Source organism: Colius striatus, chromosome Z (assembly GCF_028858725.1).
Source record: "Colius striatus isolate bColStr4 chromosome Z, bColStr4.1.hap1, whole genome shotgun sequence".
Lineage (NCBI taxonomy): Eukaryota > Metazoa > Chordata > Aves > Coliiformes > Coliidae > Colius > Colius striatus.
In genome coordinates, this window is record NC_084790.1 from 5,869,939 (window position 1) to 5,888,398 (window position 18,460).

Below are 18,460 nucleotides of genomic sequence, written 5' to 3' on the forward strand. Positions count from 1 at the left end.
CTTCCTCCTGTCAGAAGTTACATACTGTCCCAACACATCCACGGGGACACCATCCTTCCACCAGCACTCGGCACGGAGACTCCACCTCCTCTGATACGTGGTGGACATCTCGATTTCAGGTATTTATTATGTCCACCACCTAGCAGAGGGATGGGAAGGAAGTCCAGGTCCCCTCAGCACTTGAATCTCCTGAGTCCAGCCCTGGGAGCCTCCTGGCTGCCACGGGCAGCCTCTACTGTAGAGGCAGCCGCAACTCCCACTCCCAGCATCTCCCTTCCCCTCTCAGCACCGGGCCAAGGAGCACCAGAGGGAGCAAAGCCTCCAGTAGCTCACCCCAGCAAGCCAGCAGCACCCGTCCCCAAAGCTGCTGAGAGCTGAGTCACCCCAGCAGGGAAAGTGAGGAGCAGAGAGAAACACAGATCAGTGGAGGTTTACTTTGATACTAATGGCAGCTACGCTTCAACCTCGATGCCAGCCAAGCTGGGCTCCCTGGGGATGCCGTGGCCAGCCCAAGCAGGGCTCGAGAACATCTGCATTTCTACTTGTGCCTCTTTTTATTTGCTGCTTCATCCTCAATTTTGAGCGGATGAGGCTGAGGGATTTTCCATGTTGGCCTCTGGAGTTTGGTATCCTGGACAGAAGTGGCAAGACAGCTTCTCCCTGAGCCCAGATTCAGGGCTGCCAGAGGATTTTGAGCCCATGTTGCCCCAGTCCCGGGGACACTGGTGCTTTGCCCAGCTCCATACTGGGATGGAGGGTCATAGGCACTAGCACTGAGGTGCTGGTCTGTGGGTCTAGCTGCACTGGAAATAATCCTTACAGTGCTGTGAGAGAATGTTTAGAGAGGCTGTGAAGGAGAGAGAGGGCAGAAGCCACCAGCAACAGGGGGTGAGAGGTGGGTCAGAGGAAGGGTTGTTGGATTGGGAGTTTGGGGCAGGTCCCAGTGTGTCCTGGGGTTAGCCAGGAGCTCAGTTATTTATATCGCAGCTCCTGGCCCCTGCACGGAGTGACTCAGGCCCAGCATGAGCGCCAGATGGAAACATGTTTTGAAGATGGTCTAATGTGAGGGTGGGGACACAGACCCTCCCTGCCAGCAGCCTTGGCCACCTCTTATCCCGCTCCCTCGGGGCTGTTCCTCCTGGGCAAACCCCACTCGGGGTGGCAGCTGAGACTTTGTAGCCGATGCTCAGCATGGGCCACCCGGCCCCCTTCCCCTCTGTGTTACTCCAGGTGTCCCCAAACCCAACACCACAGTGCAGCGGGAGCTCATAGGGGTGCAAATCCTCCCCATCAGCGCTGCCTGGGGCTCTGTCTGGCTGTCCACAAAGGTGGTGGCAGTGTCCCCCAGCCCTGGCAGGGGAGTTTGCCCTCGTTTTTGCTCTGGCTGGCAGCCAGGGTGGAGGCTGTGGGGCTGCTGCGAGCCCCACGCACCCCACCGGGGTCAGGGCTCCCCGGGGTAGTGGGAGGGAGCGGTCGGGCAGGTCGGCGCCTGCGCCGGGAGCGGGGCCCCGCGGGGACGGGAGCTGGCGGGGACGGGAGCTGCCGGCGCCGGGGAAGGGGCCTCTCGCTTGCCAGGGCAGGCGCCGACGGTGGCCCCGGGGCTCCCACCCCCCCCGCCACTCCCAGGGTGTCCCCCCCAGCACCCGTGAGCACGAGGAGCGGTGATGCAAAGGGCCTCGACGCCCCGCGTGTCCGTCCCTCTCATGTCCTTCCCTCCCGTGTCCGACCCTCCCGTGTTCTCCTCCCGTCTCTTCTGCCTCCCCCGTCCCCGCAGGAGTGATCTGAGCGCGAACGGCCTCAGCTTCTCCCGACCCTCCGGGCTGCCCTGTGCCCATCCCTCAGGGGACGCCCCCTCCCTGGGCCACGTGCGGGGGGAGTCACCGTCCACTCCTACGCTCCGATGTTTCGGTGACCCTGAGAAAGGGTGTTCCCCCCAGCACCAGATTACCCCTTACCCAGCGGGGGCAGGAGCACGGGGGTCAATCCCTCCCCCTCGGGGGAGACTCATCCAGGACATGAGGAGTCTGGGGTCCCCCCCGGGGCTCCTCCCCGAGGGCGCGTTGCTCCGAGACGAGGCACAGACGTGATGGGGAACCTCGGGGGGAGGTGGAGGGACACACAGGGGTCTGCCCCCCTGGGGGCTGGGGGGGCAACCGCGAAGGGTGGGGGGGGGGGGGGGTGCCCCGGGGCGTGACGTCACGGCGGGCGGGGCGGGGCGGGGCGGGCAGGGGATCCCCCGGGCGCGGGGCCGCGGCGCGGCAGCGCGGAGCCCGTCGGGGGGCGGCGGGGCTCAGCGCGGCACTGCGGGCTCCGGGGGCCGCCCGCCCCGGCCCGGCCTGGCCCGGCCCACCATGACCATGAGCTCCGTGGCCGAGAGCCTGCTGGGGCCTGACCCCTCCAAAGCCTCTTTCCTGGAGCTCGGCCACCCCTCGCCGCCGCACTACCCGCTGCACGGCCTCCACCCCGCCGGCCACCCCCAGCACGACCCGTCGCCCTTTGCCTCCTACAGCCGGCCCGGGCCCTACGCCTACCCCGGCGGTGTCCCCCCGCCTGCCCACGGCAGTCCCTACCTGCCCTACCCGCCCCCCGGCGCCCAGCACCCTCCGGCCGGGCCGGCCCACGGCGCCAGGCTGCAGGACGCAGGTAAGGTGGGCGCGGGGAGCTCGGCGCTGCGCATCCGCCCCCGGGCACCCACCTGTGGCGGAGCGATGGGCACGCACCGGGATGCGCCGGGACGGAGCCGTCGGAAGCGCGTTGGGGTTGTGCTGGCCCGTCGGGGCGGCGGCGATGCGGGACTCGGCCCGGGGGGAGGTCCCCGAGAGTACCCGCAGGGACCAGGGGTGAAGTCCCGCGGTTCCCAGGGCACCCGGACGCGATGGAACCCCGTGAACTGGGCGGCTGTGTGACACCAGAGGGATGAGGAGCATCAGCCCCCTGGCTGCCCGCATCCAGCCCCCTCTGAGCCCCCGAGCAGCACATACGCTGCCCTCAGCCCCACATGCTCCCACCTCAGCTCCCTGCCCTGTCGCATCCCCACTCCCTGCTGTTTTCCCCTACAGCCGATGCAGTAAACTGCAAGCTGAGTCGCTCCAGAGAGAAGCAGCCTCCAGGCTGCCCCACCGAGGGGTCCCGAGTCCGGCTGAGCCCCCAGGCTCTGTTCACTCATCAGCTCCAGAGAGCCATCCATGTCTGTGGCCAGAGCAGACTGTGTATGTGGGTGTGCAGAGACACTCACACCCATGTCCTGCGCTTGCTCACATCAGCCCTGTGCTTCAGGGCTGGGGACCCCTTTGTCCCCAGTGGGTTTCAGCCCCAGTGTGTTTCTACCCCACACAAGCCATGTGGCCCTAGAGGGGACCAGGAACGCTGAAAGGCATCAGGATGAGGGAACAGACCTTGCAGTGAGGGGGCTTCCCGGGGGCTCACTGACACCCAGGGGAGCAGCATGCCCACAGCAGTGGCCATGGGGGCAGGTGGGGAGGGTCTGCCCTGTTGCACCCTCCATCGTCCCATGGGGTCACGCCTGGCCCCCACACAGTTGGGTGCATAGCAGAGGGGCCTGTGGCCTGCCTGCTTTGGGGCTAGAATAGTGATATTGAATGAGTAGTCCCATCCCTCTCTTCCTACTCTTGTTTTTCCCTTTGCTTTACTTGAGGCTTAGATGAGCCAGTGCAGCAAAAACAAGTTTCCCTCCTGCTTATTCCCCCTCTCCTCCAAAACTAACCTCCCAAAAGAAAAAGCCCATTGGCTCCCTCAGGACCGGGATGGGATGGTTTGGGGTTGGTTGGCGTTGTTATCAACCTCCCGGAATGTTTAACTCTCTGCTCCTCTGCCACCCCAAGAGCACGAGAAGCCCCCAGCCGTCACCAGCGGGGAGCTGCGCATCAACGGCAAGGGGAAGAAGCTGCGCAAGCCACGCACCATCTACTCCAGCCTGCAGCTGCAAGCCCTCAACCAGCGCTTCCAGCAGACCCAGTACCTGGCGCTGCCGGAGCGCGCCGAGCTGGCGGCGCAGCTGGGGCTCACCCAGACCCAGGTACGGCCCCTGCCAGCGGGCAGAGCTCTGGGCCCCAGGGATGCGCCGTGGCGGCAGGGGAGGCTCCTGCCCTTTGCTGCTCGGGCCGAAGGCTGCGCCAGGGTGCCGGGGCGCGCTGGAGACGTGCCGAGCCGTGCCGTGCCGCGGTGGGGGAGCCGGCGCCGGTGGGCCCCCGGGGCTCGGGTTCAGGGCGCCCCTGCTCGCACCTCCCAGCGGCACCGGGACTTTCCCAGCCCCGGAGCCTGGCTGCGGGCCCGGCCGTGCCCGGCGCTGGGCGGCCCTGGGCCGCGGGACGGGGTGAGTGGGTTTTTGAAGGCGATGGGGAGAGACAGGCAGGCGGCAGCGGTGCAGCCCGGAGCCAGGGGCGAAGCGAGCTCATAAAGCTGGGGAAGAGGAGACAAGTGGGAACCTGCCGGCAGCGCGGGGGGGACCGTGGGGAGGAATGAGCGGGGCCACCACCCCACCGCGCCGCACCCCAGCCCAGCCCCAGCACCCGGCTCCCGGCGGGGGGCGCAGCCCGTGCCGCGGGGGGGACGTGGGGACACACGGGCATGTGCACAGCTGGGGACTCCTGGGCAGCTCTCGGTTTGTTGCGTGTTGGTCCGGGCTCCCCGTGCCTCTTCCCACCGTCTCCTCCAGCTGCCCTCAGCGGAGTCTCTGATGGCTTGTAAAGGCTCAGAGCCCGGCTTGCCTCACAGACCCCCACACCCAATCTCCTATGGCTCTGGGGAAGGACAGGTGCAGATGGGAGGGACCCCGGAGGGGTCTGTGAGTATTGATGCTGGGGGTTTGGGGTGGGGTGGCATTGGCCTCACACCTCATTGTCCCTGCTCAACCCTCCCTGTCCCGCAGGTCAAGATCTGGTTCCAGAACAAGCGCTCCAAGTACAAGAAGATCATGAAGCAGGGCTCAAGTGTGCCTGATGGGGAGCACCTCCACACCACCACCTCCCTCTCCCCTTGCTCTCCCAACGTCCCCCAGCTCTGGGACATCCCCATGGCAGGCAAAGGGGCTCCCCTGGCCCCCAGCAGCTACATCAACAGCTTTGGAGCCTGGTACCAGCCGCACCCACAGGACACCATCCCCCGGGCTCCCATGATGTGACACTGCCACGGCTCCAGCACCCCCCGGGTGCGGGAGGGCCAGCAAGTGTGGGGGATGCTCCGCCACCACCTCTGAGGCACCGGAGAGCCCCGTGAAGCCCTTGAGGAGCCCAGCGAATGGAGTAGGAAAAAGAGGAGGTGGAGGAAGGCAGATACTGTCTGCAGAAAACTGGGGATCACCTGCTCCATCGCTGTCTGAAGTGAGAGAGCTCTGGCACACACCGCAATGCACCCGTCCCGGCGGAACAGAACTCGGCCTCCAGCCACTGCCACGAGTCCCTCTGCTCACGGACATGAGGCAGCGGGGCTCCGAGAGGCTGGGGTGTCCAGGGACTCCCCAGCCTGGCTTTATTTATAAATACTGTCCGTTATTGTACGTGCTCCTCCGTTTATAAATAGGCTGCACACTTGTAAAGTAAAGCCTGCTGCTTCCTACCTGCTGCTCCCTCTGAGGGTTGGGATCTGTCCTTGGTTTGGGGGAAATGCTTCGGCCCCATCCCTTGGAGACTGCTGTCTCCAAAAGCTCCTGGGGACAGGGGCACTGGAGCAGGGGCCAGGGGTTAGGGCTGTGGTCCCGTCACCTTCCCAACCCAGACATCTGTGTGGGACCTGCTGCTGCTCTCAGACACCTGATTGCTCCCCCAAAATGGAGGCGCAATTATAGTAATTGTGGACCCGGGCCCCTCACTGAGGGGCTTCTCGCCCCCTCCTCAGGGTAATTACAGGCAATTTGGAGCTGTTGAAGATGTCTCCTTTAATAGGAGCCGGGGAAGGAGGGCGAGGGACACAGGGCAGGCTGGGGACTCCGGGGCAGGTCAAGCCTGGGGTTCCTGCCCCATGTCTCCAGCAGCCCCCGTGGGTACTTGGCCTTGGGATCGAGAGCGTTTTGAGAGTTTGAGCTATTGCTCTGCTGCAGGTTTGACGGCGGATCACCTCTCCCCTTGTGCCTTTCTGAGGCCAGAACCCAGCTAGAAAACATATTCTCATTATTTCCTACTTTTCCCCATCCTGCTCGATGTGTTTGTCACTGCAATGGGGATGAGACCCTCAGTGGGGCAGAGATTTGCCGGTGCTGCCTGTCCATACTGAGGTTTGCTCCATTGCACAAACAGGCCACAATCCTCACTCCAGATATTCCCACCTCGTATTTCCACAGCTCCAAGGGTCCTTTCCTGCCCCAGGGACCACCCGTCTCTTTCCAGCTGGCTCGGTCAGGGAGGGAGTGGTGCTGGGCACAGCTCTGTGTGTTGCATCTTCGGCAGCACACAGGGACAGAGGTTTTTCTGAGTGCTTGTTTCTGACCTGAGGAGTTGGGTTTTGGGGCAAGCAATCGATAGCTGGGAGATGGACAGGGCTGGACATGTGATGCTGAGCATGGGCATGGTGTGTCATAGGGCCAGAGGTGTGTGGAATCGATCTCCTGCTGCCCTGACAGCTGTCAGCAGGTTTGATCCCTCAGCTCAGAGGTTTGGGGTGCTGACAGTGACCCTGCTGGCATGCAGGTACAGTTGTCCCCAGTTGTGTCCTGCAATGGCCTGGGCACACTGCAGCAATGGCACGTGGAGGGTGCAGAGCCCATGGGCTGGCTCAGCAACCTAGGGGACACGGTGGGCAGGACTGACTATGGTCCAGGACCAAGACGTGATGCATTGTATCCCCTGCGTGGTGGATGGTGTGCACAGGTCTGACACAAGCAGGGGGCTGTGCAGGACAAGGTTGACTTTATTTTCCCTGAGCAATAGAGCCCATCTTCCCCACTGAGGCTTTAGGAAGGAGGATGAATTTGCTCTGTGACAACACTGGAGGAAAGAGTGCCTCATCCCCTCAGAAACTAGTGAAAACCATGGATGGGCTTTACCCCAGGCAAGGGCTTTGGCCTGGAAGGGGCAATTTTCCTCCAGGAGTTACTCTCCAGCCAAGGAAGAGACTGAAACCTGGTGTGGTCCCAGCTGCAAAGGGCTCTTGAATGGCTTGGGGTGCTGCTGTGGAGGAGCTGATTGCTCAGCACCATCTCAGCCCCATGCATTTGGAGTAACCTCCTGCAGAGGTGGAGGGGGCTTGGTGGTGTGGTATGCCTGGGAGGGGAAGGATCCGACGGGGTGGGGGAAGCAGGAGGCAGAGGCCACAGTGCCTACTCGGCTTTCCTGATGGATGTGCTGCCAAAGGACCTGCAGCCAGAGCCACTCGCAGGTCCTGTCTTGCAGCAGGAGGGACGCAGCAGCCCTTGGCTCTCAGGGCTGGATCTGTCCCGCTCAGCATTCACAGTGCAGTTGGGACAGTGGCAGGGCCCCAACCCCGCAGAGGTGATGCCTGCGCCCACAGCTCCCACCTACCCCTGGCCACACATATGGGACCCCTGATGCCTGGGAGCAGTTAGGGCACCCTTGAGTGCTCCAGCCCATCTCTCAGGCACCCAAGGGAGCCCACTTGTACTTGAGTCCTGCTCAAGACACTCCTGTGGGATGGGGGTGAGGACAGGGATGGGGTCCTGTGCCCTGGGGAGGGGTTTTAGGGGTTGTTCTTCCCTTTCCTCTGCAGCCAAACTGGGTGGTGACCATCACTTTCCTCTGCACCTCGGGAGAGGGGTGGCATTGCCAGCATGGCATCACTGGAGCTGGGCTTGGCTGTCCTCCACCAGCCAAAAGTGTCCCCATCTGGGCACACTCAGAAAAGACCAAGAGCCACCCAGATATCCCAGTGTGGTAGCATTTAACCCCCTGGATGGAGAAATCCCACCAGGAACAGAAATGTCCAATGACTTGTTCAGGTCCCTCATCTCCAGTGGTCTTCTTCAGCTTGCCAGGGCAGGAATTAGGCAGTGGTGAGGGAGGACTTTGTGTCCCCTTCCCATCCCCAGCCTGGGTAGGGTGCTGGGCCATGGACTGGGGCAGACAGGGAGCAGGCATCCTCGAGGCCACTCTGAAGCTCTTCTGTCCTATTTTCCAGAGCTAAGGGAGACAATGGAGCCCCAGCTGGCATCAATGCCATGGCTGCCTGGCATCGCTGCTCGACTCTGGCTGCTGCACACCAGGTTAGCCAAGAGCTGGGGAGGGGATGAAGCCATGGTGGATGCCAGGCCAGGCCGTGGGCGGGCAGCTGCCCCCGCGCTTTGTGCTGGCAGCAGCGTGACGCAAGTGGCTGGAAGCAGCATGTTGCAACGGGGCAGGAACCGCGTGCAGCATGGAGAGGGCTGTACATCAGGGCTTGTGCATGTGGGGCAGAGCAGTGCAGAGACACTGCTGCCCCACAGCTTGGACCCATAGGGGCTAGAAACTACATCTGAGCTCTTGTCCTGCCCATAGTTACTGCCAAGATCCTCTCCAAGGGGCTGGATGTCCACAGCATCCCCATCCAAGTACTGCCCAGTGCTGCTCTCTATCCCTGGTGCTGGAAGAGGATAAAAAGGATAAATGGTGTAATAAAGGATGGTCATTTAATTCCTGTGCCAGGGCTGGGTGAGGGGTACTGGGAGGTGTGAGGTGATGGGGTGATGTTCCCACCCTTGGAGGGTCCAACTTCCATCTCTCAGGCCCTGCTCTGCTGTTGACAGTGCACTGGGGAAGCAGCTGCAGGCAGGGGGAGTGGGCTTGTCCCTGAAGAGGGTGTCTGGGTCCTGTACTCTGTTTTGGGGAGCTCTGGGGGTCTTGGCCACTTCTGGGCTGGAAGAATGCAGGTAATGCTGGTGGCAGACCCCACTGGGCTATTGGAGCTGGGGCTGAGTGAGGAGGAACAGGGGAAGGCAGCCGAGAGGGGCCATGCGTGGCTCTGCCACTGCTCAGTGGGCAGGTGCAAAGAGCATCTGCACCAGCCGTGGCTCCTGGTACCCAGCCCACCCCACGGGCTGTGGGTCTGTGACCCCTGGGTGCCCCCAGCCCCACACAGGCTCCAGGACACGGTCTGTAGCTGGGACCAAGGAGTGGGAAAAGAATGATGTGGGGGCTACATGTGCACAATGTCTCCCGTGGTGCCCATCCCCGGGGCCTCAGGGCTGGCAGCACACGCTGCCGGAGGAGAGCTGGATCAGTGCAGGTCCTCGGGCAGTGGTGCACCCGGCATTTATATAATCCAGGGATATGTAACCTTGTCTTTTTTCTTTTTTTCACACCCCCCCCCCCCGCCTCCTAAATTAAAAAATGCGAAAAATAAAATCAGCCCGCGCCAGCTCAGCCGCGCTCCCCACTCCAGGCAACGCCGCTCGCTCTTCCTCCTCTCCCAACCCGCCGCCTCCTCGCTCTTGTTGGCAGCTTCCCCTTAATAACCCCCGTGTCTCCAGCGTGTCTGCCGGCTCCGCGGCGGTTTGCACGCAGCCTCCAGCCCAACCCCAACCCCCCGCGCTGAGGGACGGGGACCGGCAGCCCCGGCCTAATCCTCTGCAACCGGCCCGGTGCCTGCGGGTCCGGCTGTGCGCTGGTACCCAGGGGTCCGGCTGTGCCCGACGGCAGCGCGGCTGGAGTAGGGGATGGGATGGGGAGTCGGCGGGTGTAGTCTGTGGGGGGATCTGAGTGCTAAGTCGGCCCTTCGTGGGCTTGGCTGTGGGAAGGGGAGACGCTGAAAGTTGTCCCGGCTTTGCCCGGGGTGCCGGTCCCCACTGTTCCGGGGCCGGCCCCGACGGGTGCAGGGGAACCATCCCCACAGCCACTCCACGGGAGGATGGGGGCTTCGTGGGGAGCAGCGCGGGGAGCTGGGGGGGGCCCTCCGTGACCATAGACACAGTGATCCTGGGGCCCAGATCCCCTGTCCCGAGCATGGCAGCACTGGGATGGGGGACAGAGCTTCAGAGCTTCCACCCCTGATCCTTTGCTGCACCCCTGCCCGTGAAACGATGGAAACAGCGGGAACAGCGAGGCAGGGTGACCAGCACGGTTCAGCCCCAAGGACTGTCACCGTCCCCATCCTGTGGCCCCACGTCTGGGGGAGTCTTTGGGTCACTCGTGCCCTCCTGGACCCATAATGCTGGTGGGGATGGTGAGTGCTAGTTCCGAGGGGTCGGTGCCACGGTGGAGGTCCGGTCCCCTGCCAAACTTTCCTCATGGTGTGTCCCCAAAAGAGACACCGAGGCAGACCAGCCACCCTCCCAGTTTGCATGGCTAGGCGCCTACTGGTCCCAGTACGAGGAGCAGGAGGGAAGCGGTAGGTCTCTGAAGGAAGACTCCGCAAACCAGCAATAAAAATCCCCCGTCCCCAAGTTCTCACTCAGGGGGCAAAGTGGGAACTGGCAGTGGCTGTGCCCACCGCCCAGTGCCACCTTCAGTCCCCATCCCCCCCCAAAAGGAGGCCGCAGGGTTTAACTGCATTGCCACAGCCAGAAAACCGCCGAGCTCCTCTCTCTTCCCCCCAAACCTCCCAAAAAACGCTGTTCAGAGCCGTCAAATTCAAAGCACTTTTATTAACGTTTCTAGATCAGCTTTGGGAAGCCACAAAGGACCTTCAGGGGAGCCCCCAGCCTTACGGGGTGCTCCTGTCAACCTGGCTTGATAGGGGGTTTTTTACCTTACAAAAACAGTGAACAAAAAACCAGACCGAAACCAGTTTGGTTTGGATCGACTTTATAGAAATGAACTTTATGTACACTCTTTTTTTCCCCCTACACCCCTATTTATATAAGGCAACATAAATAAGGTCCTCGGGACTGTACAACACATACGAACACTTCTTAAAACTGCACTTTCTGCGTTTAAAAAAATAGTGTCATTCTCTTAAAAAATAGTAAAGAGGGGTGTTTTTTTTGATTGGTTTTTTTTTGTCTTTTTCCTTAAAATGTGTTGTCAGTTTCTTTAAAAAATAGGCATTCTGCTCTGTCCGTAGCTTAACTGGCACAGATGGAAGCACTGCTAGAAAATGGACATGAGCACGGGTTTTCTTTCTTAAAAAATAACTTAAACTGTTCCTGAACTGTTTAAATATTAAAATATTTTGTCCCCACACACTCCTTACTTCGCTTTTAAATATCCACCTTACTGTCTGAGCATTGTCTCTGGGTGATTCCTGTGACGCTGTCACAGAAGCGGCCAGGTTGGGGGTCTAGGTTTGTTCCCATGGGGTGTCCGTAGCACACCCCTCATCCCCACCCCCAGCCTCAAACAGCTCCCCAGATTTCAGGTGCTGCGAGAATGAAGCGTGCTACACTCCTTCAGTGTCAATGATGGGCACTCACATGCCACGATGTTGCGTTCTCCACCCCACGGGCTCCATCCCAAGTGGGGGGCAGGTGCTCCAGGCGCCCCTCCTGGGTGCCCACTCGTGCTCGGGGTAGGGGTAGCATAGGATAGGGTAGCTCCCCCACACCACGGCAGCTTACTGGGGTGGCCCCAGGAAGCAGAGCTCCGGCGAGGGACCTCCGGTGGGATGTGGCTCCTCAGGGGCCGGTTTTATTAGGGGTGATGAAAAAAGGAAGAAAAAAAAAAAAGCATCAGAGGAACTGGGCACTTTTTCCTCCCCTGCCCTGGGCTGGGAGCTAATGAGCTTAACCCTTTGCAGTCCTCTTGTTCCTGAGTTGAGCTGGGAGAGGATAGGATATATAAGTGTATATCTAAGGGTGCGTGTACATGGGTGTCCTTTTGGGTTTTGGCAAAAAGAAGGAAAAAAAAAAAGCCAAAAATAGAGGGGAAAAAGAAAAAAAGGAGGCAAGGGAGTTCTGCCACTGTCTCTCTCATTCCTTTTGTTGCCGGGGCTGTTAGTAGACGGCGCCGGTGTTGGCGGGAGGCCCCGGGGAGGTGTGATGCATCGCGGTGGCTGGCGGCGGTTGGTGGGGTCCGTGGGGTCCGCTGAGGGTCTGGGGGTGATACCAGGGGTTGTGCTCCTCCAAAAAGCCGGGGGAAGAGCTGTAAGGAAGCGGCTGCGGGAGCGGGGTCCGGCCTGGCGCGTTCCCGTGCGAGTTACTGTCCCAGACGGCTGGGGAGGGGGGCGAGTTGCAGGCCATGGAGTCGCTGTTGTTGGGGCTGTGCTCCAGCGGCACCTCGCCGTTCTTGTACAGCTTCTTGAACTTGGAGCGGCGGTTCTGGAACCAGATCTTCACCTGGCAGGGAGGGAGAGGAGTCAGCGACCACCAACAAAAGCAGACCGGGGTGGGGGTGACACAGGGACCCCAGGCACACAGGAAGGAGCCAGGGACATCAGTGTCACGGGGAGCCCAGACACACAGCGCAGCATGGGAAGGGACGAGGGACGTAAGCTTCCCACACACAGTGCCGGTGAGACGGGAACCCCCTGGCACGTGGGTGCCACAGGGACCCCAGACACACGGTGCAACACAGCAAGGCACCCGGGGTGTGGATGTCAGGGGGAACCCAGACACGCCACGTACCGTGGGAAGGCACCCACGACACGGGTGCCATGGAGACCTCGGCACCACGGTGCATGGCAGGAAGGCCCTCCGGGGCCGGCAGCGCCGTGGGAAGCCTGTCAGGCCACGCAGCACAGGGCGCCGGGCGTCGGGAGCGGCGCTGGTGCTGGGCGAGGCGGCGGCGCGGCCGCCCTTGGCCCCTGGGGACAGGGTGGGGGTGGCAGTGGTTGTCACCCAAACAGGATGTCCCTCTGGGAGCGGGTGACGCGCTCCGTCAGCCTTTTGCCTACTGTCCCCGATTGCTTCATCGCCCAAGGGAGGAGGAGGAAGGCCGGGCGCTGGCTGGGGAGCGCCGCGCCAAGGGCGGCACAAGGACGGGGTGCGGAGGTGTCGCCCACTGCGGTGATGGTGGTGACAACCTGCTCGCCCTCACACCAACAGATCAGCAGGGACAATCTGTCCTGACGCCAGGCAAGCCCCAAAAGGAAGGGTTTAGCCCCAAACCTGGGTGCTGCAAGGGGAGAAGCCCTTTCCTGCCCTTCCAGTCCAGCCTAAACTGCCACTTGCAGCACAAGGTCCCTGGGGGGGCATGTGGCTCATGTCCCAAAATCCCTTCTCTCTGCCTGGTTCAAGCAGGATGGGGGAGTTGGAGCACCGAGAGGATGGACCCAAGGGAAGCTCCAGAAAGCTCGTCTGGGGCGAGCCAGATCCAGTCCCCAGGACCCCATATTCCTGCCGGACTTGGGGCCAGGACCTGCTGCTGGGATGGGGCCAGGACCTGCTGCTGCACCCTGTCTCAGGCAACCCATCCCCAGCACTGAGAGTGCTGTCCTGCCTGGGATTTGTTGTCCTGCGTTCCTGGGGAGCTGTGTGGGTTGCTGACCCAGGACTCTCCCAGGCACTATGGCAGGATTTGGACAGATAGAGATCCGGGATGGGGCTGGCTCCGGAGTGAGGGCAACAAACCCCAAAACCTGGGGAGTGGAGCACAGTAGGGGTCTGACCTCTCTGTCTGCTCAGTCCCTCCTCTCCACCTCTTCCTCAGCAGTGCAGATCTGCCCCACAGAGGGAAATTTGGTGGCAGAGACTCCTGTACCCGCGAGCAAGTGGGGAGTAGGGGACCTGCAGATCCCTTTCAGCTCTCACCACCCAGCTGTGAATGAATCTCTCACCCAAACCCCCACCAATTCAGGTTTTGCAAGGGGATTGAGCTCCAGCTCCCTCTCCTGCCGATCCCTCCTGCCCGTGGCTGGGAATTGGGGTGACCGGGGGCTGAGCCCTTACCTGGGTCTGGGTGAGCCCCAGCTGTGCAGCCAGTTCAGCCCGTTCGGGCAGCGCCAGGTACTGGGCTTTCTGGAAGCGGCGTTGCAGAGCCGCCAGTTGGTAGCTGGAGTAGATGGTGCGGGGCTTGCGGATCTTCTTGGGTTTCCCATTGACCATCCGCACCTCCGGCTCCGGCTCCTCTTTCACCGACACTGGGCAGAGAGCGGAGGTGTGAGGTCAGTGATGGCGAAGGGGTCCCAGCACAGACACCCCGCACCCCACTCAAACTCAGGCTCATCCCACTCTGTGTGGCGGCACTGCCCCATCCCCTGGGCACCACAGCCGCATCCAGCGCTGCTCCATCCCACTGCATCACCCCCCAGCAGCACCAGGAATGCAGGAGGGGGCTCAGCCCTGCCCCAACAGCCACCCCATCCTTGGATGGGGACCACAGCCCCTTCCCTGTGCCCTCAGCCAGCCCGTCCCCAACTTCAGAACACTTAGAGGGGTGCGACTTTGCAAAGTGCTCACTGCAGTCCCAGGGGACCAGCGGGATGGATACGGCCCCTCACTCCCTGCGTCCTACCTGCTTCCTGGGCTGGGAGCTGCTGGTCCCTGAAGTGGCTGTATTGGCGGTAGGAAGGGCTGTAGGAATAGTCGGATTTGGGCGAGTAGGTGCCAGCAGCGCCGATGCCGTTGAGGTTGAACTGGTGGTACGGGTAGTGGCTCACGGGCTGGCTGTAGGACTGGCCCGAGTAGTAGTCATGTTGGCTGGTGTAGTAGCCCAGATCGGTGACGGAGGACTCGGGTAAGGTAGGAGAGTCCTTGGAGGCGGCATGGCAGCTCAGCGAGCCCGAGAGGTCGGTGAGGATGCTGGTGAGCTTCTTGTCGAAAGAGCCACTCATCGCTGGAAGTGGGAGTGGGGGGAGTTGCCCGCCTGGCCGGGGACCCCCCAAGCCGGCGGCTCCGGCTGCCCGCGCGTCAGGCCTGGCGTGCCCAGAGCCGGCTCCTCTGCACCAGCTCTGCTGAGGAGCAACCAAGAGACTGTGCCCAAACCTCCAGCCCCGGCCGCCTGCTTAAAGCCTTTAATTAGGGAGCAGGGCAGGGTGGGTGCGCATTCCGATTGGCTCCAGAAATATTGCCTGGGAGGCAAAACAGGCTCCTGCCTCCTCGCTCGCTGTGTTTATGTTGGGTTTTTTCTTCTCTCTCTCTCTTTTTTTTTTTCCTCTTTCCCTCTCTCAAGAAACAACAAAGAGTGGGTGAAGGACAGAGAAGGAATAAATAAAGATCGCAGGCTCCTGTCTGCAGGAGCAGAGGTGGCGGGGGTGGGGTGGCTGGCAGGGCCCCTAGGGACACCCTGCAAGTCAGGGGAGGGCTCCTTTGCAAGGGGATTGGTGCCCCCCGCCGGGACTCTTGGTGTTGAGAGGGGATTTGGAGGGGGAGTGGGGGGCAGGGGAATTTGCTGGGAGTGGGGGACAGGAAGGGTTGAGGTTAGGGAGTAGGATGGTTTGGCACTTGGGGCTGCGTGGCTACAGGAGTATGTTTTGCAGCCATTCCCCCCCCCCACCCAGCTCCCCTTTTTCCCAGAAGTTCCCAGTGTCTCCCAGCTCAACAACCATTCCCAAGGCAGAGCCCTCCCAGCCTTATGGAGTGCAGGACCCTCATGTACCCCAAAACCTGCCGTCCTCCCCCTGCCCTGTGGGGACCTCGGGGTGGTGACAAACCCCTATTCTGAGGACATCCCACTCCCCCACAGGACTTTGTGCCACTCTCCCACTCATCATGGCCCTGGATCCCTCCGCTGCCCTAAGAGCCAGGCATCAGCAGCATTGCCCAGCCCAGAGCCCCGAGACACCCTCTTCCAGCCCCTGCCACTCGCAGAGCTGCCCCCAGCGACCCCCTCCACCCAGCACCGGGGCACGGCGGGGGGCGTAGAGCCGTGTGCGTGAAGGAGACTTTTATTTTGGTGGGGGTCTCTGCCTCTGTCGGCAGGTTCCTACTCCTGGAGGGGCGGGGGGACACTAGGAGGGGGCTAGGGGCGGACCCTTAAGCCTGGCAGAAGCTTTTCCCCTGCAGCCCCACTGTCTCCCCGCGGACTGTCCCCGATCCCTCCGCGCGCCGGTCCCCCACCCCGCCCCCCCGCCAAGGAGCGCGGCGCAGTGCGATGGCGCCACCTAACGGCCACAGTGGGAACCTGCGGCGCCGCCGGGACCGTGGGTTCGAGTCCCGGCGCCGTCACCGCGCCGCGAATAAAGGGGAGAAATGGTAGAAAATGTGAACAGAATGACATAGGAACAAAAATAGGAATAGGAAGAACAGGAGGAATATCAAATAAGAATAAGAAGTAGAAATCTATAGGCTCGCGATCAGTCCAGAGGAAGTGGCTGGAAGGAGGCAGGAGCGTTGCCCAGAGCTGTGTATGAGGGTGAGGGCCTTCCTACACGGGAAATGTAAATTGCAATTGTGGAATTAGTTCAGAGGGGACAGAACCGTCTGGGACAAGCCCAGCCCTGCCGCCAGTCCTGCGCACAGCTCTGCGTAGGCCTCCCTGGGGATGTTTCCCAAGGTGCCAGAGGACATCCCTGGTCCCCTGCCTGGCTGTCCCTCCGGCTGGACCATCACTGGGGCTGGTTCCTCATGGGAGAAGGGCTTCTCGGGCAGGAAAAGCCTGTTGGGAAGCTGCGGGTTCAGGAGCGCGGCTGAGGCCGGGATGCAGATGGGGAGCAGGTCTGTGCAGTCCTGAACTGTCCCAGTCTGCGACTGGGAGGCACTTGGGCCTCGAGCTGGCACTTGGTGAAGGCCCAAAAACTCACGGGTGAGAGGGCACAGGGGACTGCGGGTTGTCCAGTTTGAGTCAACTGGGACAGTGAAGGTGGCACAAGTCGCTGTTTCAGAGCACCTAGTGGCATGAATGGCCACACAGTGGCACGAATAGCCATAGCTAGCAGCCCCCCTGCCCCCTCCACAAGGCTGGAGTCTCCCCCACCGTCCTGTGACGGTGAAGTTCCTCCTCGCCCTGCCCCCCGCAACGCTGAGGAGGGGGCGCGTGTGTCCCCTCGATGCCGCGGCTGGAAACGGCCCCGCAGCCCGGCGGTGCCCGCGGGGGTCGCTCCGGGCGCTCACCACTTCCTCAGCGCGGGGGGGTTCGGGGGTCTCGGCACAGCCTCTGGCGTGTGTTTGTCGTCCCCCCCCAACCGCATCCTTGGGCGGACGGCTCCATCTAGTGTCCCTTGCAGGAAACGACACCTCTGCTTGGGGCCATGACACCCGCTCTGGGTGCTGGGATGCTCATACCCCTCCTGGGCGCGAACACTCCCCTCGCTGGGGGCTGAGACTCCCTCCCCGCGGCGGGCATACGCTTCCCTGGGGGAGGAGACACCCTCTTCTGGACACAAACACCTCCCTGTTGTGTGCCAACAGGCTCCCGGGGCGCTGATATCCGTGCTGGGTGCAAACATTGGGTACAAATGCGCCTCCTTTGAGTGCGAACACTGTCCCTGAGGTGCTGTCCCCCCCCCTCCTTGGGTACTAACACCCTCCTGGGTGGAACCAGCGCCACAGAGTGAACCCCTGGAACACTGGACATTCCAGTGGGCAGAGAGACGGAGCCATTGCACCCCAAAATGTCCCCAAGCCGGGGGGCGGGTCTGACCGCCTGGGCGAGGTTCTATGTGCCCTTGCCGAGGGCTGTGTCACCTGCCAGAAAGAAAACCCACCCGTCCCCAGGGAGACGGCGGGTGTTCGGAGTGCTCTGGGCCAGGATCGGGACCAACCCGTGCTGGGGAAAACTCGGGACGGGGACGGGGGGTGGAGGGGATAGGCGTCGGGAGACAGGCGACAGTCCCGGTGCCAGAGCCGTGTACCGGCTGCCGGCGCGGCTGTCCTTGGGCTTGTCCCCTGTGCCGTCACTCTTTCCAGTGACACGGTGCGGCGCAGGAGCGGTGCCGGGGCGCGGGGACATCGGGGCGGGGGACACAGGACATCCTGCAGTGCTCCCCTCCCGTGTTTCCTGTCACGGGTGGGAGTGGCGCGATGTCTCCCGGTGACCTTTGCCGAGATTGTAGACCACGGCAGCCGCTGCCGCCCGTTCCCCGGGGGGGGTGACGCGGTGATGCTGTGGCCGCAGCCGCGTCGCGGTGTCACTGTCCCCGGACCCGGCGTGGGGCGGCTGCCCCACGGCATGGCCGTGGCCCCCACGGCCCCAGCCAGGCCCTCACGGCGGGTGTCTGTCTGTCCGCTTGCACTCAGTCCCTTGTGCGGTCCCCGAGCCGCCGCCCCGGCGGAGGGGATTCTCGGGAGCCGGTACCGGGCAGGCAGCCGGCGCATTCTCCGCGTTCCCGGGCGGGCAAACGCCGTCGTGGGAGGCCGGGACTGTTCTCACTCCCTCGCATCCCGCCTGGCCCCGCCCCGCCCCGCCGGCTCCCACCTCTCAGCGAGGCACAACGCGGGGCTCAGCTCGGGGGCGGCCGTCCCGCGCGGCGGGGTTTGGGGGGGGGGGTCGCAGCCCACGGGTGGCCGATCGACGGGGGCCCCATCCTTGGGCGGTCTTCGCTCCTCCCGGGTCCCACCCCGTGGAGGGGGGTGAGGAGTCCCCTCCGCAGTGGGCCCAGGCAGGGGTGTCCCAGGAGGGGGGGGGGGGCCGTCCCGAGGGGCCGGTGGGGCAGCGCAGGGGGCGCGGGGCGGGGGGAGGAGAGCGCGGACACCGTTGCGTTTGCGGGGGACGGGGGGAGGAGCGGGCAATGCGGGCTCCTGGCCCCGCCGCCTGCTGTGCACGCG

At 62.7% G+C, this 18,460-nt stretch overlaps 2 protein-coding genes across 2 annotated transcripts; one reads left to right on the forward strand and one right to left on the reverse strand.

Moving 5' to 3' along the window:
* Window positions 1–2,351: 2,351 nt before the first annotated feature.
* LOC104554043 (homeobox protein box-5-like) lies at window positions 2,352–5,140 on the forward strand. Its single transcript, XM_062019043.1, has 3 exons — window positions 2,352–2,643; window positions 3,843–4,036; window positions 4,889–5,140. Exons 1-3 carry the CDS (start codon window positions 2,352–2,354, stop codon window positions 5,138–5,140), a joined length of 738 nt encoding a protein of 245 aa, XP_061875027.1.
* Window positions 5,141–11,812: 6,672 nt separating this feature from the next.
* DLX3 (distal-less homeobox 3) lies at window positions 11,813–14,589 on the reverse strand. Its single transcript, XM_062019105.1, has 3 exons — window positions 14,271–14,589; window positions 13,706–13,896; window positions 11,813–12,154 (listed from the first exon to the last, which is right to left on the reverse strand). The coding sequence occupies exons 1-3, from the start codon at window positions 14,587–14,589 to the stop codon at window positions 11,813–11,815; spliced, it is 852 nt and encodes a 283-aa protein (XP_061875089.1).
* Between the last annotated feature and the right edge of the window lie 3,871 nt (window positions 14,590–18,460).